The 18778-nt window shown below is 43.4% G+C and overlaps 1 protein-coding gene across 1 annotated transcript; it reads right to left on the reverse strand.

The window, feature by feature from the left end:
* Nucleotides 1-16248: 16248 nt before the first annotated feature.
* On the reverse strand, nt 16249-18099 carry LOC114260217 (hyoscyamine 6-dioxygenase). The gene is made up of 4 exons (XM_028200278.2): nt 17710-18099; nt 17358-17617; nt 16938-17253; nt 16249-16813 (listed from the first exon to the last, which is right to left on the reverse strand). Exons 1-4 carry the CDS (start codon nt 17917-17919, stop codon nt 16562-16564), a joined length of 1038 nt encoding a protein of 345 aa, XP_028056079.2. The 5' UTR covers nt 17920-18099; the 3' UTR covers nt 16249-16561.
* Between the last annotated feature and the right edge of the window lie 679 nt (nt 18100-18778).

Below are 18778 nucleotides of genomic sequence, written 5' to 3' on the forward strand. Positions count from 1 at the left end.
TTAATTTTTAAAGAACATCAAGTAGAACATACTTATAAAAAATCAAATTAATCGGATATTGATAGATCCTTCATCAACTCACATTTGTATTCAGTTCAATACTGATATATTTATTTTTTTTATATACAAATTCGTGTTCATGAAGGGTAGAGGTGGTCACGGATCGGTTCTGTGCCGTTCGGATGACGGGTTGGACCTGCCAATAGGGTGCGGGTTGGGAAAAAAATGGAACCATGTCCGCCCGCAGTGCGAGTTGCGGATCGAACGGGTGGGTCATGCGATTGTGTGAGCGGTTGCAGGCGATTTGTGAATTAGACTTTTTTTTTTTTCAAATTTTATTTTTGGGCTTTGGCATTGGGGCCTTCCCCACTTTCTGAAGCCATAAAAAAAACCAAACATAAATAACTTTTTTTTGCACTTTGAATATGTATATAAAAAAGAAAAAAAAGAAAAAGGCAAACAAATTTATTATTATTATTATTATTATTCAACCTAGCTTTTATCACATATGATACAATAATGAAACCATTCTCTTATTAAATAAACAAAGCAAAAAATTACAAACAGAAGTCTGCAAACTCACAACACAACTAGCAAAGTGAACCATGAATAAATGAAGGAGAAGGATTCTAGATCTGGATACCTTCGTGTTCGTGCAATGAAACTTTTTTTTTTAGAATTCTCTTATCAAGATCTATCAAATAAGATCCATGTTGACTATAAAATTCTTAAAATAAAAAAAAATTATTACCGTCAAAAATGATGTAAACAGTAACAGTATATATTATTGTGTCTTACAGTAACATATTACTCTGTTTGATAATTACTCTATTTGACAATACCATGTTACTCTGGTAATATTGTCTAAGAAAAAAAAAAGATATTTTACTTTGTCGTTACTCGATTATGTGTTTTCTCCTTAGAGGGTTTATGAAGCAAAATAAATTGAACTGTCATTCTCACCAAATAAAGGCCCAATGGAGGAGTTTTGGCTAAATTTTCCAAGAAAAAAATGGCATAAGGGGTGCATAGAGGAAGTGCTTGGTGTGGCTTATTTTGGCCAACTTATAGCTTTTAATTTTGAAAAAGTTATTTTGGACGGTTTGGTTAAACTTATTTAAAACAACTTCTGATTTTAGCAACTTATTTTAATTTAAAAAAGCTGATTCTGAGAAGCTGTTCACCACTTACTTCTGATTATCAACTTCTGCTGTGGACATGTTAAAGGTTATACTCTTAATTTTTTTTTAAAAAAAAAAAATAAAAAAAAATCCAAATGGACTATGGATTATCATTATTATTTTTTTATGAGAAATGTAGACAATTAACAAAAAATAAAAGTTAATTCAAAAAGTTATTTAACAATTTATATAACAAACACTACTTAGCAACTTAAATCTATAATCCAACAGTTACACCAAACAGATTAACGGCTTCTAATTAAAGCCATAGTATATAATCTGTTAAGTTATAATCTATAATCTATTTTAAAAACTATACCAAACGGGGCCATAGTACACTCTTTTCACTACAACAAAAGCATACTTTAGTGGCACTACACTAGTGGCATATTTTTAGAAAATGCCACAAAAAATGATATTTAGTGGCACGTTTTTGAAAAATGCCACAAAACGACAAGCATAAAAGGCTCTAGTGACATTTCAATGAACAAGTGTCACAAAACTACAACAAAAACATACTTTAGTGGAACTACACTAGTGGCATATTTTTAAAATGCAGTAAATGATTAGAAATAAATGAATTAAACTCAATATACACTACAGGAAAAAGCATATTCGGCGACTAAATTTCCTGACCAAAAAAATTTGGTCGCTGAAAGTATAGCTTTCAGCGACCAAAACAGCATTAGTTGCCAAAAGTAAAGCTTTTTGGCAACTAAACAATTTTAGTTGCCAAAAGTCTACAATTGGCGACTAAAACTAAGTTTGGTCGCTGATTATATGGGTTTTAGTGACTAAAAAATTTTTAGTAGCGCAAAGTAAAGCTTTTTGGCGACTAAAAAAATTTAGTAGCCAAAAGTCTACAATTGGCGACTAAAAATAAGTTTGGTCGCTGATTATATGGGTTTTACTGACTAAAAAAATTTTAGTAGCCAAAAGTAAAGCTTTTTTATGCCAAAAAAAATTTTAGTAGCCAAAAGTCTACAATTGGCGACTAAAAAATAAGTTTAGTCGCCAAAAGTAGTCATTTTTAGCGCGAGAGAACTAAAATCCTTAGGCGGAAATAAAATTTTTTGGTGACCAAAATTTTGGTAGCTGAAAGTGCATCTTCGGCGACCAAATCCGATTTTGGTCGACAAAAGTTAAGTTTTTTAGCAACTAAAAAACAATTAGTAGCCAAAAGTATAGAATTGGCGACTAAAAAATATTTTTAGTCACCAAAAGTGGTCTTTTTTTTATTTTGGTAGTAAATGGTTTATTTTACATAAATTATGTTCAATAAAATAATTATGTTTATTCATATACTTTTATATTAATATGGATGTATGTACTATATAAATAATATATGTTGCATATATAATCATGTGGTGCTATAGAGGTGTAGTGGGAAGAGTGTGGTGTATAAGATTTATGGTGCGGAAGGTTGGCGGTTCGAGTCTCCGCAAGAGTGGATCAAATTGTTCTACAACGAATTGTCGTCATGAATGGCACTTGATAGCGTCACGAATAGTGCCTACCATGACATTAAAGTGTCACTAAAAGGTTTTAGTCTTGATGGTGTAATGACACTTACAAGTGTCACTAACTCTTTTTTTAATGACGCTTGATAGTGCCACAAATAATATCTACCATGACATTAAATTGCCATTGAAAGTTTTCAGCCATGATGGTGCAGTGACACTTGCAAGTATCTACCGTGGCACTCGTATCTACCGTGGCACCGATAGAAGTGGCACTTGTTCAAAATGTCACAAGACCAAAAAATGTCATTAGAAGAATAATTTTGTGACACTTTCAAGTGACACTTTCAAATGTCACTAAACTAAGAAAATGTTGTAGTGTTTTAAAGGGATATATGCCAAGTTTGGCTAAACTAAAAAAGTGCACTTATTTCATCTTTTTATCTTTTTTGGGTCACATCAATCAATATCTCCTCTCTACTTTTTCTACACATAATACAAGAAAAGTCAAAAAGTGCACTTATTCTAGACTTCCCAAACTTGGCCTAAAAATTCCCATATATAAATTACTCTAATTATTTCATTAAATTTTATTACATTATTTTTAAAATTTTCTTTTTATTCCAAATTTCTTTTATGATTTTTTTTTTAAATCTAATACTTAAAGATTTCTCAAGCTTTTTTTTTTTTTACACCGTTTGCGACGGTTTTTTAAAATCATATGAGCTACTAACAAGATTCAGGTTTAGAAAACACAAGATCATAGGCACAGAGCATCTCTTTTTTAAATTATTTCCTTTACATTGTATTTGGTTCATAGATGTAGACAAAAAAAATAAAATTAAAAAAAAGAAAAAAAATATATGAAATATAAATAAAATATAATTATGTTTCACCTTTATTTTACACACTTTTTTTTTTTCCTTTTCAAATCACTTTCTAAATTTATGAATCAAACACAATCTTAATAAATCTTGTTAAAATACCAAGACTAATTATAAATCACTCACATTTCCACTTAAATCTTCTAAGCAGAAATTGGGGTTTCAGGCCTCGAAAAAAAATATGACCAACAAAAGGAATAATTCTTTATATTGTTTTCAAGCTCGGCCTCATCATCATATGAGTAGTCTTTGACATTTTTGACGTGTACAAGTCTACAAAGGCTATGAATCATTATAAACAACCCAAACCCATCATTTGCAGTCCAATACATAACCCAGCTGGTGGCATTCAGACACATGGCAGGTGAAGGACGAGCCACATCAGCAGACAAAGATCTGCAAAGTTATTGCCACTGCACATCACCATTAATGCAGCCCATCACAGCATTTATTACAACAACACCTCCCGTCGGAACAGGACCCCTTTACCCTGAACAAGGTAAGCTACAACATAGACTTTCGGCGAGGAGGGCAGATGAGAAGGGACAGCGAAATGATTACCAAAGGATATAAGCAAACGTTGAAGACAAGAAGAAGGTTAAACTTTCTATCTCTAATCTCTCCCTCTATACTCTACTTCTCTTCCTAACTTGCTCGTCGGAGGGTTCACTGGGGGACTACCCCGTTCCCCGTTGAACTTGCTTGCAGGTTATTTGGTGGGCTTAATCATTTGGACTTAGACTTGAGGAGCTTGGACAAGTCCGATCCATTCACTGGGACAAACTGTATTATCAGTTGGCGCCGTCTGTGGGAACTGGTTCTTATCCGGACGCCAGTTGTGCTCATTGTCGTCGGAGACCCTGTCCTACCAACCTTTTCATCCTACCCATCCAAGTGTATGGTCACGACTAGATCCATGGCTTCTCACCATAATGCAGCCGACCATCAAACCGACCCTCCCAATCCAAACAACCCACCACAGTATATCATTGAGCTTACCAACAGCATTAACTGCATGGCCGAACAAAACCAGGCCCTGATAAATGCTTTACTCCAAAGAAACCCTCTGATGCCTCCTCCACCACCTCCAGATATCCCACCTAACCAAGAAAGAGCCCCGAGCCATACTATTCCGCAACCCTATCCACCAAACTTGGAAGGTTTGCAACCTCCCCCCCCTATGTAAATCTACCACCTCCACCCCCACACCCTTCGGTCGTGGCACCAGCCCCTGAAGGGGAGGCCAGCAGCGTCCAGCCCCCATTGACTGACCATGGTGACCACATTCCCTTCTGGGACGCTGAACTCCGAGCAATGAAACTCCAGCTCCGAGGGGTCATGCAGAACATTCAGCATAAACCCTCTACCACGGCAAACTCACCATTTGTTGCCTCCATCCGGGACAAACCTCTGCCCGCCAAGTTCAAAGTGTCCACTATTGACTATTTTGATGGTACGATGGACCCAGTCGACCATCTGGAGACCTACCGTACCCTCATGATCCTCCATGCCTTCCCTGACGAGATCATGTGTCGGGTTTTCCTCGTGACACTGAAGGGGTCAACTCGACTGTGGTTCAGCTAGTTACCAGCGGACTCTGTCTCCACTTTCCAGCATCTCAGCGACTCCTTCCTCAGCCATTTCATTGGAGCCCAGTGCCAACGCCGCTTTGCAACCCAACTCCTCAACATCCGTCAGACCGAGGGGGAGTCGCTGTGCAGCTTCGTTACCCGCTTCAACACCGAAGCCCTGCAAGTAGCGGAGAACGACGACAAGGTCATCCTCACGGCTTTTATGGCTAGGCTACGATCGTCCGATTTCCTCTTCTCCCTCTCCAAAAACCCCCCGACCTCCATGGCAGCCCTACTCTCCAAAGCCCAGAAATACATGAATGCCGAAGATTCACTAGCCGCTCGGCAGGATCCAATATCTAAAAACCCGACCCCTAGAGAAAAGAGAAAAGACTCAGAATCCAGAAACACCCAGTATAACAGCCAAACACCCCACTATACCGAACGACCTCCTCGCGCTGACCGGTCGGCACCAGCCCGACCACCCGGTCAGCTCGAGCGGTACACGCCCCTTAATTCTTCCATGGAACAAGTCCTCCACTAGATCTAACGGGACTACCCCCTCAAATGGCCCCTACCCTCACGGATCCCTTACAACCGGAAAGACCAGTCCAAATATTGTCGTTTCCACCAAGACCATGGCCACAACACTGATGACTGCATCAACCTCAAGGATCAGGTCGAGACCCTCATTCGTCAAGGGCGTCTCAGTCGGTTCACGGACACCCGCCCACAGCAGAGGCAAAGAACCGAGCCCCTCAGAAACAACCGCCGGCGTACCCCATCCTGGCAGCCAGCCCAACCTAACCAAGGCCATGATCTCCCCTCACAACAGCCTCGGCCCCCAGGTAATCCCCCTCCGCCAGTTGGTGAAATCCGAGTCATTTCAGGTGGCCTTGCTTGTGGCAGACCATCCTGCTCCGCTCAGAGGGTAGAGCTCAGGAAGATAAGGCAAGGCTCGGACAGGGCAGTTGCCACGGTAGACCGACCCTCCAAATAGCCCAAGCAGTGGACAGAGCCCATCACCTTCACGGACGCTGACTGTACTAGCATCCGTTATCCTCATGATGACCCTCTCGTCATTTATGTCCTCCTCTCCAACTATAAGGTCAGACGGGTTCTCATCGACAACGGCAGTTCTTCAGACATCATATTCTTCAGCTGCTTCCGCCAGCTCAAAATTGGGGAGGAAAGTCTGTCTCCCCTCCAAACCCCTTTGGTCGGTTTCACTGGTGACCGAGTGACCTCCATCGGCTCCATCGATCTCCCCATCACCATCGACGAATACCCACGGCAAACTACCAAGTTGCTCACTTTCTTTGTGGTCGACTGTCCCTCTGCCTACAACATCATCCTTGGTCGCACTGCTCTCAACGCTTTCCAAGCCATCACTTCAACCTACCACCTCGCCATAAAGTTCCCTATCGACCAGGGCGTCGGGACAGTACGGGGAGAGCAGACCATAGCCAGGGAATGTTATGTCGCCTCACTCAAGGAAGTCAAGCTGAAGGAGGCCATGATCATTGAAGGACTTGACGCTCGAGATGAGGACGAGTTGGTCAGAGGCGAACCGGTGGAGGAGCTCATTGAGGTTCCCATCGATCCCACTAACCCTATGAAGACTGCCAAGATCGGCCGCCAACTATCCCCCCAAGCTAAGGCCGACCTTACCGCCCTTCTGATCGAGCATAATGATGTGTTTGCCTGGACCCATTCAGACATGCCGGGCATCGACCCCTCTTTCATAACTCACCGCCTCAGCATCGAACCCCATTTCCGACCTTACCGCCAGAAGCAGCGAATCTTCCATCCAGAGCGCAATACACTTATAGCCGCAGAGGTTGACAAGCTCCTTGAGGCCCAATTCATCAAAAACGTGGATTACCCTAAATGGTTGTCAAACATGGTACTAGTCCACAAGAACAATGGCAAATGGCGACTCTGTGTCGATTACTCTAACCTGAACCGAGCTTGCCCCAAAGACAGCTATCCTCTTCCCCGTATAGATCTGCTGGTCGACGCCACGGCCGGTCATCAAATGCTCAGCTTCATGAATGCTTTCTCTTGTTACAACCAAATCCTGATGCACCCGTCCGATCGGGAACATACATCCTTCATTACCGACCGAGGTACCTACCACTACCGAGTAATGCCATTCGGATTGAAGAACGCTGGGGCCATTTACCAACGGTTGGTCAATGCCGTTTTCCATCACCAGATAGGTCGGAATATGGAAGTATATGTCGACGACATGCTAGTCAAGATCAAACTCTCTACTGATCATCTGACCGACCTGCGGGAGACCTTCGCCACCCTACGCAAGTACCAAATGAAGCTCAACCCAGAGAAGTGTGCCTTCGGCGTAGGATCCGGGAAGTTTCTGGGTTTTATGGTCAGTCAGCGGGGCATTGAAGCTAACCCTGAAAAGATCAAGGCCTTGATTGAGATGCAGTCACCCAGGACGGACAAGGAGGTTCAAAGGCTCACTGGCCGAGTTGTAGCCCTCAACCGTTTCATTTACCGTTCTTCAAAGTTCTTCGGCAAACTTTTGAATGGACAACTGAATCTGAAGAGGCTTTTCAACAGTTGAAACAGTGCATGGCCAATCCGCCCCTCATTTCATAAGCAATTACGGGCGAGCCCCTCTTCCTCTATTTAGCCGTCTCAAGCACCGCAGTCAGTGCAGCTCTTATCAGGGAAGACGACTCTGTCCAACGGCCGGTCTACTACATCAGTCGGGCCCTCAGGGGAGCAGAGCAGAATTACCCGCTGTTAGAAAAATTGTCCTTGGCCTTGGTCACCGCCTCCAGACGGCTCCATCCCTACTTCCAGGCCCATTCCATAGTAGTTCTCACCGACCAACCCTTGAAGAAGGTCATGCAATAACCAGAACTTTTCGGCAGACTCATGTAGTGGTCAGTGGAACTCAGTCAGTTTGACATCTCCTACCGGCCTCGAACAGCAATTAAGGGACAGGCTGTTGCGGATTTCATCATGGAATTCACTAATCCTACGCCAACCGCTGCGCCCCCACCCCCACCAACCCTTACCGAGCCAGAAGACCCGCATTCATGGACTCTCAATGTGGACGGATCATCATGCAGGGAAGGTAGCGGGGCTAGCCTCATTCTCACCGCCCCTGAGGGCGGCTATTTCAAATGTGCTCTCCGTTTCTTGTTTAATGCCAGTAACAATGAGGCCGAGTATAAGGCATTGATAGTAGGGCTCCGCCTCGCTAAGGACATCGGAGTCAGCCACATCCGGGTGTTCAGCGACTCCCAGCTCATTGTCGGCCAGATTACGGGAGAATTCGATGCCGAGGAGGACACAATGCGGACTTACAGAGATATGGCCCTCCCCCTTGTTCGCCTCTTCAATACCTTCCACATAAAGCACATACCTCGAGCGGAAAACTCCAAGGCAGACGAGATGGTTCAGTTGGCCTCTGCAGACCAATTCGACCTCAGCCACGGTATCCGCCTCGAATACCTAGCCCACCCGGCCATCTCACCCGACTTACAAGAAGTGTAGTTCCTCCAAAACGAACCCATCCCTTGGGCCTCCGACATCTTCCTATTTTTGACAACGGGGGAACTCCCAGATGACCGACAGCAGGCCGCCAAAGTCAGGGCCTGGTCGTCCAATTACATCCTTGTCAATGGCATCTTATACAAACGTGGTTTCTCGCGCCCATACCTGCGATGCCTCAATTCGGCTCAAGCAACCTATGTAATGCGGGAAATCCATGAGGGAATTTGTGGCAACCATTCGGGCGGCAAGTCTCTTGCCCACAAAATACTCCGCACTAGTTATTTCTGGCCAACTCTCAATCAAGATGCGACTGATTCGTGCTCAAATGTGATAAGTGTCAACATTTTGTCAACATCCCCCATGCTCCTCCTTTAGAGTTGATCACACTTTACAGCCCTTATCTGTTCGCCAAATGGGGGATCGACTTGGTCGGTCCACTTCTCACCGGCCAAGGTCAAACCAAGTTCACGATCGTCGCCATTGATTACTTCACCAAATGGGTAGAGGCAGAACCCCTTGCCACCATTACCGAACGGAACACAACCAAGTTCATCTGGCAGTCGATCGTTTGCAGATTTGGCATTCCCCAGGCCATTGTTTCCGACAACGGCAAACAATTCGACAACGCCAAGTACAGGAAGTTCTGTGCGAACCTCCAAATTCAACCATGTTTTTCTTCCCCCTGACATCCCTAAGCCAATGGCCAAGTTGAGGTCACCAACCGTTCTCTTCTGAAGATCATCAAAACCAAGCTAGAAGCTGCCAAGGGGCTTTGGGCTGAGGAACTACCAAATGTACTTTGGGCTTACCGAACTACAGCGCGGACTCCCACTGGGGAAACTCCTTTTCGCTTAACATACGGCGCTGAGGCGGTTATTCCGGTAGAAGTCGGTCTGCCTACCCCTAGAGTTTTACATCCGGATCCAACACTAACGGAAGAGCTCTGTCGGGCAGACCTGGACCTAATTGAAGAACTCAGAGAAACCACTGCTATCAGGCTGGCCTCATACTAACAGAAAATGAGAACACACTACAACCACAAAGTCCGACCAAGAGAGTTCGCTGTAAGGGACCTTGTCTTGAGAGAAGCAACCCTTGCCACCAAAAATCCGACCGAGGGTAAACTGGCACCCAAATGGGAGGGACCTTACGTTGTGAAGGCCCGACCACGACCGGACACTTACCGACTTCAGGACATGGAAGGTCGAGATCTCCCCCACCCCTGGAACACTAACACCTGAAACGCTACTTTCAATAAGCTCCTACTGTTGTGTTGCTCAGTTGTTGTATTTTCTTTCTGTTTTGTTACATAATGTAAACTTGTATCGACTGGATTACACTGATCATGACAACAATTCTATACCTTGGCTATCTATGTGCTGTCTCAATAATATTCTCATTTGCAGCACTTATTACAAGCCTTAGCCAGACCGAGCGTCACTCCATAAGCCTCGGCCAGTCCGACCGTCAACAACCTCAGCCAGATTGAGCACTAAAAAAGCCTCAACCAGACTGAGCACTAAAAGCCTCAGCCAGACTGAGCACAATAAAGCCTCAGCCAGACTGAGCACTAAAAGCCTCAGCCAGACTGAGCACCAAAAGCCTCAGCCAGACTGAGCACAATAAAGCCTCAGCCAGACTGAGCACTAAAAGTCTCAGCCAGAATGAGCACCAAAAGCCTCAGCCAGACTGAGCATTAAAAAGCCTCGGCCAGACCGAGCACTAACAGCCTCTGCCAGACCGAACATGAAGCCCTCCGCTTGCCTGACAAGTCTTAGCCAGACCGAGCGCCACAGTTTCAGGGTCAGACTCAGTTACCTACAATGTCTTGCCCCAAATGAGCACGCATGCAGGACTCGGTCAAGGCCACCCATACAAATTCCAGCTCCAAATCTCTACACCACTCTTCGCTCAGTCGAATTCCAAAGTCGTTCTTACAAAAGTCAGGTTATTCTTTTCTCAATCAAACTCACAAACCAGGCCTCACCCCGTAAACCACTAACCTACTTGAGCAGTGTGGCAAACGCAAACTTGTAATTTTACTACATTTTAAATATCACTCTGCATTGAGAAGTTCCTAACTTTACTCTGCATTGAGTTTTTATTACAAGTTCACCTTCACTCTGCATTGAGTTTTTATTACAAGTTCACCTTCACTCTGCATTGTTACCAGTTCAATTTCACTCTGCATTGAGGAGTTCCTAACTTTACTCTACACTCAGTTTTTATTACGATTTCAATCCCACTCTGCCTTGAGGAATTCCTAAATTCAGTTTTTATCACAAGTCTATCACAAGTTTTTATCACTAGTTTTCATCCATTTCAGACACACAAACAAAAACAGTGAAATGCAAAACACAATAGAAATTTTATTTATCCACAACTTTGTACAAAAGTTCATTACAGCAATTCAAAAAAAAAAAAAAAAAACAAAAACAATGTCTGTGCACAGTCTTCTTCTTCTTCTCCAGTTACTCCTCCTCACTGGAGATGAGGTCCTCTTCTTCAATACCCTCATCCAGGGGGGTTTGGGCCACATCATCCTCACCAATTGTTACACTACTGAGGTCTAAGTCTGGGAACAGTTCTTCAGCTCTACGCTTGAACATCTTCCAGTCACTGTCCCAGAACTCAGCCATTTCGTGTTTATAGAAATCTGACTGCTGGAAGCTCTCAATAACTTCTGCTTCAGTTCTGCCTCCAGTGGTCGTCTTCGAGGGGCCCGCCCCCCCAGATTCTTGCCTAGCCAAGCTGTTGGCGACCGCGGCATCAACTGCCATCTGAAATTCAGCAGACCCTTTGAATTGCTCCATCGCGGCGACGCACAGATCGGGATAGGCCGCCCTCTCAGAGGCTGCCTTCGCCCTCTCTTCGTCCAGCTCTTTCTGCAGGGTCGCCCTTTCAGACGCAGCCTCAGCCCTCTCCTCCTCTAACTCCTTTTTCAGGCTCTCATTTTCCGCCGTCGCCTTGGCTCTCTCTGCTTCCAACTCCTTCTGAAGGCTCCTCATCTCCTCCACTGCCTTAGCCCGCTCGCCCTCCAGCTCCTTCTGCAGATTGCCAACCTTCACATCTGCCTCATCTTTCTGCCTGACCAGCTCTTCATTACTGCTCATTGCCTCTTCAGGGCGTTCGACCGCGACTACGCAAGCTTTTTGGGCCTCATCCAACTTCTTCTGCTCGCCAGCCAGTTGGAACTCGAGCGACATAACCTGGCGGCGTGTGTTCTCCAGTTCCATCTTAACCACTTGCAGATCAGCGTGGGCACTCTCCCAACTTGCACTCTTCTTCTTTAACTTTGTAAGCTGAGCCTTGGCCTCATCTGCCTTGAGTTTGGCAGCCCCCGTCTTCCTCAGCAGAGCCCCTGCTAAGGTGGTTACCTCTATTTGAGCGGAGCATAACCCCCTTAGTAGTTCAGCCTCATTGAATCTGGATGTCGAACGCAAGGCTGCCTCTTCTACAATCCCTACCAGGCGGTCTGCCCCTGCCCTGGCTGGGCCTTCTTCTCCCTCCAGCCGCCCCGCCACCGCACGAGCATGGTAGATCGCTGTGGTCAGACTGACTTCCCCTCCTTGAGGTGCAGGACCCTCCTGGGGCTGTTCTTCCCTCCTTGGCCCAGGGCCAGTTGCCCCATCTTCCACTTGCCCTTCAGGGGCGGCCATTGCCGCCACTACTAGCACCACCTCCGTGCCCTCTAAGGCGATGTCCACCACTTCTGAGGTAATCACTCTTCCTGGGGTCCCCCCCCACTTCCCCCCCATCTGCCTCATTGGCCACACTGGTCTCCTTTACCCTCGTCTCCCTCCTCCTTTTCTGGGCAGGCTCTTCTTCACTCCGCCTCACCCTCTTCTTCTTCTTCACCACGCCCAACGCCTCCATCTCTTTCAAAGACCTCTCTTTCAAAAGGTCTATTAGGGGCGGTCGCGGCACAAATTCACCTAAGTCCTTCTCTCTCAAGGGTTTGGGGCGAGGTCGAATTCTCTCCCTTGCAACCGGTTTTGGTGGTCGGTCAGCCTAGGACTCTTTGAATTTTTGGGCTTTCGCAAGGATGGTCTGATCCTCCGCCTCTTAAGCCCTCCTCCTCGCTTCCAACTCTGCTCGGTCGAGATCCCCACCGCTCGGCTGTGGACCCAACCCTGCCTCAAACAATGCAGACGGCTGAACGAGCTTATCCTATTTGGCCCCTTCTTTCTCCCTCCACTCCTTTACCCTCTTCACCCTCTCCTCTGCTGCTGCTCCCAACCTTGGCTCCATCGACTTGGTGGGCACCTTCCAAATGGTCCGCGCTCTGACTCCTCCACTAGTAGACACATAGAACCACCGTGGTCTCCACTCCTTGATCGACGACGGCAGCCCCGCCACCAGCCCTTTCCCTGCTGCTGCCTACAGAGTGACCCAAGTCTCTTGCTGCCCCGAGGCCTTGTAGCACACGAAGAATTCGTCCACCGTTATGGCCGCCCCTTCGTTCGCCTTTGGCCAGGCACTTGCACAGGACAGCAAGATCTTCCACGCGTTGGGCATTAGTTGGCCCGGCGCCACCTCCAAGCGATTTAGGACATCTACTACCACCTGCGGCAGGGGCAGCCTCAGTCCTCCTTTCAATGCCTCTTCATAAAGGGCAAACTGCCCTAGCCTGGCATCGGATGGCCTCTCCATCGACATCGGCAACGACAACTCTATTTCGGCAGGCACCTGGTATTTTTCCCGAATAGCCTCTAAATCTACTGCAGTGACCGTTGATTTATCTGCCTTTGTGTGCCAGTGATCAGGTTCTGCCTAGTTGATTGGCTTTGGAGCTGCCATCATGGTGGAACCATGGGATCGTACAATCGACTCCCCCACCCTCTCCATCCTGTATTGCTGCGCTAACTCCACCGCATCATCATCTCCAAGTGGGTCCACCCTGACAATCGCAGTTCCTTCTTGGGCCATTTCTGTGGTATGTCTGTGAATCGCTTCAGAGGCAGGTGTAAGGAAATCGAAAAAGTGTTGCAGAGGTGTATCGTGAGCAACAAAGGAATTCACACTTGGAATATTTTGATTTTTCGTAAACAAGTAAGTGAATCGAATAATGCCAAAAGCCCACGGTTTGCCCGTATTCCAAGGATCCCAATTCATTTTCGCTAGTTTGAAAACTTTTCAAAATCATCCGCCAAAACTGTCTCTTCAACACCCATAATGACCTAACGTTTCATTTCTGATCCAACGCCTAATCTTCCTCCTCTACGGGATGTTGCCACATGTACGACCACGATCCACTGTCTCCTTCCCTTACCCTGTCTTTTCCACTTCAAATCACCACGTGACACGCCGCCTTTTGAGCCCCACGCCCCTCCACCTCACCCTTCACTGTCGGCCCTCCCCAATGGTCGGCCCTCCCGCCCGGCCAACATTCGCGGTCGGCCCTCTTTGCGACCGCCCTCTTCACGGTCGGCCCTCCCGCTCGGCCAACCTTCATGGTTGCCCCTCCTCGTGGTCGACCTTCCCACTCGGCCAACCTTCACGGTCGACCCTCTTCGCGGTCGGCCCTCCCACTTGGTCACCCTGCACGATCGGACCACCTCCCAGTCGGTTCACCAGCTCGGTCACCCCCGTCGGTCGACCTCCATACTATCACTTCCTAACACCCTCACCTTCTTCATTACTATTCCCTTCGCTGGACTAAAGCTGCACTCGGGAATGGGGGACTACTGATGTGTACAAGTCTACAAAGGCCATGAATCATTATAAACAACCCAAGCCCATCACTTGCAGCCCAATACATAACCCAACTGGTGGCATTCAGACACATGGCAGGTGAAGGATGAGCCACATCAGCAGACAAAGATCTGTAAAGTTATTGCCATTGCACATCACCATTAATGCAGCCCATCACAGCATTTATTACGACAACACCTTCCCGTCGGAACAGGACCCCCTTACGCTAAACAAAGTAAGCTACAGCATAGACTTTCGGCGAGGAGGGCAGGTGGGAAGGGACAGCGAAATGATTACCAAAGGATATAAGCAAACGTTGAAGACAAGAAGAAGGTTAAGCTTTCTATCTCTAATCTCTCCTTCTATACTCTACTTCTCTTCCTAACTTGCTCGTCGGAGGGTTCACTGGGGGACTACCCCGTTCCCCGTTGAACTTGCTTGCAGGTTATCTGGTGGACTTAATCATTTGGACTTAGGCTTGAGGAGCTTGGACAAGTCCGATCCATTCACTGGGACAAACTGTATTATCAATTTTCATAGCCGCTTAGAAATGTCCTAGAATCCTCCATTTGTTTCTAAATTCCTCTCTTTTCTAATTTGAAATCATTTACAATGAGTATAGATAATTTGAAACAAGAGAATAGAAAATTTTAAAAACGGATGATTTCTGACCAAAAGAAATAAAATGAAAATTATTTATGATCTTGCAAATTAAATTAACTAAGTCTTGCTAATTAACTAAGTCAACTCAAAGCAATTTAAAAATGAATTAACTAAAGCCTTGCAATTTAAATTAACTAAATCTCCATACATAACCTTAGGTAGGCTGTAGCGAGCTAGTCTTGCAAATTCACTTGGTCAACTGAAAGCAATTTAACCAAAAAGAACACACACGCGCGCATATATATATATATATATATATAATAATGAAAGTGTAAAATAATTAAAAGGGGAACATGACTTAGGGGTTGTTTGGGGTATCTTAAATAAGTATATTTTTTATCTTTTTGGATTAAAAATTTGAGGAAAAAAATATGAATGTTCGGATTAACTTTTTGACTTTTTATGAAAAAATGTGTATTAAAAAATTATATAAATTAGTGTGTAGGGAAAAATCAAGATTTGGGAATTGTGCAACCGTAATTTTTGACTTTTGATGAATAGTGATAACTTTTTAACTTTTTCTCAACTTGCCAAACTTGACCTAAATTTTTTTTAATAATTAGAAATCCTTAATGACAACTTCCAGAAGGAAAAAAAGAAAAGAAAAGAAAAGAAAAGAAAAGATGCATATATATATATATATAGTTTTTTTTATGCTTGTATGATTCACCAGTGTTTGTGATATGCAAAAGGGAAATCAAATTCATGTTTGTCGACTGATAAGAGCAGGGCCAGCAACAAAAACAGTGAAATTTGAGCATCCAAAATTTGAAGGATCAAAGCATAGAAAGAAGTGAAATTTGTTTGGTTTTTGGGGCCAATGAGAGTTTGTCTAGTGAAACCGATAATATAGTAATCACCAAGACCAATACCAACTCCAAGAGGCACAACAAAACAAACATGATATGTTGTGCCACATGATCTCCAATGGATACAGCAATGCCCAAAACAAATTTACAATGCCATTCAAAATGCGGACTAAACATTGCTTAGATTATTGTAGCTTTTTATAAGCTGGTATAATTTGGAAATGGCAGCTTGTTTAGAGACCACTGGAGGTGATCACTAGTACAGATTTATGTGAAACTTCTTCACTTCAGCTGTTTCTATTTGGTTTAGTTTGGTTGATTTTAACTAAATTTTTGCCTTCTCATGAAAGAATCACATCGGCTTTAATAACTATGCATCTGTTATAACAAGATTTTGAATTGGGAAAGCGTGTCAGAGTGAACCAAAACTTTGGAACTTCTTCACATTAGCAACATTTTGATAGGTAGTACCAGCAGTGTGCTTGGAAATTGCATTCAACTAATATCGGTTTACATATAATAGAAAGTAATTAAAGGGGCATGTATCCACTCTTTTTGTAAAGAAAGATGGATACTTCACGAGCCGCTACTAATAATCGAAAAGATTCACAGCGAGTTATGAAAAACTATAACGGGCATTAGTTTTGGTTGAGCAGCAGACTGAATTGCATTTTATTCTGAGAATGTAGGCAAGCAGTTTGATCAATTACATGAACCTATGTTATGACTTCTCTTATTTGATTTGCATTTTCCTTCCACAGACCATAACTAAGCTTGGAGCCTGTAGGACTCCAATGTCGTATCTTTAGGGTCTTTAATCTTGCCCGCGTAAGTGTTAATGAACTCCTTGTACTGAACTCCTTTGAACAGTTGGGGATTGCCTGATTTAACAAGTGCTTTTGCAGGTTCGATGACGCATTCTCTAGATGGAGAAATAAAAGTGACTATGGATGTCCTAGCAATGCTTGAATTTGTCACTGCTCGATGTTTAGCACTTTTTAGCATCCCATTGCTGATCAACTACATACAAGCCCAACAGAGTTTGCATTTAGTTAAAGATTTTTAGTCAGACAGAGTCATAGAATTGAAAGTGGCAATAATATGTAAACTGTCTACATTTATGCACAATGGGGTGGAGATATACCTCTAATTGGTTAGCTATGTTGATAACAAATGCATGAGGGAGAGGTTCAACACCAACCCACTGCTCATCCTTGTACATTTGAAGCCCATACTCCTCCTGCTGAAGTATGGTTAAGAGATTTGGGTCAAAGTGTCCACCGACTCCCAAGACCAAAGTCGGGTTTGGACATGGCGGGTAATGATTAACTATCAGTCCTTGGGTTTTACTCAGTTCATCTGCAAAATACCCCTCTTCAAGTCCCAATCCTTCAGAAATCAGATCTAAAATCCTCAAGCTTAACTTCCTCACTTCCACTGAATATGTCCCAACAACCTCTCTGAAAAGACAATTAACAAAAAACGTATACAACTCAACTCAACACAAATACACAACAATAAGACTAGATTAATATAAATGGACAAATGGGGTTGCGGAGTATACCGGTATCTAGCAGGCTTTTCAGGCCAAGATTGGATGTGATCCTCTAAAGGATGACAACTATGTTTCACTGAATCCTTCCAGTAGGTACCACTACCCTTCTTATTCAAATTAGAATTAGAACTGCCTGTGTAGAGCATGAAGCTCTTAGTTATGTCCTCAGAACAATAACTGGCCTTGTCTTCTTCAGGCATGTCAAGGAACTCCTTGAACAGACTCATTGTATCATCCATTAGTTCCTCTGATACTCCATGGTTGATCACCTGTTTTATATAATCATAATTGATTGCATCATTTGGTTAAACAAATATAACATATATGAAGAGCAAAAAAGTAAGGATTAATAAAAATGAACCTGAAACATGCCAAGTTCTTGGCTAGCTTTTATAATTTGGTGAAGTAAGTCAGCTCTGTCATGATGACCCCCTGATTGTTGTAGATCAATGACTGGAATGCCCTTGCATAGAGGAGCTGGAAGGTCTCCTGGCCTTTCTTCCGGTGGGAAAACAAATTTTTGTGGCACGGTGTTAACATCCTTAGACCAGCTTGAAAGAAGAGTCGACATATTATCTTCTCACGAGTTCTGGAGGGGAGGAGCCAATGATCAACTTGGGTTTATATAGTGGATGAATTACACTGACCTTCCCTCAGGTATATGCTAATTACAGAAACCTCCCTTCACGTTTCTGAAATTACACTTACCGCCCTTGTAGCTTTAGACCTTCTAGATTACCATTTTTTCCGTTGTTTGTCTAGAGATATTTCTAATTAAATAATGAAATATATTGTGAGATGATACTTTTTCCTTTCTAATTAACCCTAATCAAAACTCCAAATCTCACCTCCTAGAACTAACGAATTTGTTCTTTCTCTAATCAATCCTCACCAAGGCTCCGAAAAATAGTTGCGATTTGAGAGTGTGAAAGTCGTAGCATAATAACAGTTAATGACTTTAAAAATAATTGATTTTAAATATTTATAAATTATTTTTGACCAATATCTGAATTAACTGAATAAAAAATATTCTCGATTATTAAATGAAATGATTACAAAAATAAAAATTATTCTATAAACAAAAATCATTTTTGAGACATTTTTTAGACAATACTTCAAAGCTAACTAAATAAAATTATTTACAATTAAGTATTAAATAAAATGATTATAAAAATAAAAATTTTGCCATAAACAAAAATTATTTTTGAACTACTGATTTTATTTTATTTTTTACATACATTTTTTAGACAACACATTATAGTAACAAAACAAGAAATATTAAATAAAATTATTATAAAAATAAATGCAACCACTGCTTATATATTTTTTTATTTTACATGCTAATGTAAGGAAATAAAAATTTTAAAAAAAAATTATAAAGAAAAAATATTCATATAAGATTTTTTCTTTGAGTTTGAATCACTTGAGTC

This window comes from Camellia sinensis, chromosome 12, assembly GCF_055761805.1.
Source record: "Camellia sinensis isolate YWXY chromosome 12, ASM5576180v1, whole genome shotgun sequence".
Taxonomy (NCBI): domain Eukaryota; kingdom Viridiplantae; phylum Streptophyta; class Magnoliopsida; order Ericales; family Theaceae; genus Camellia; species Camellia sinensis.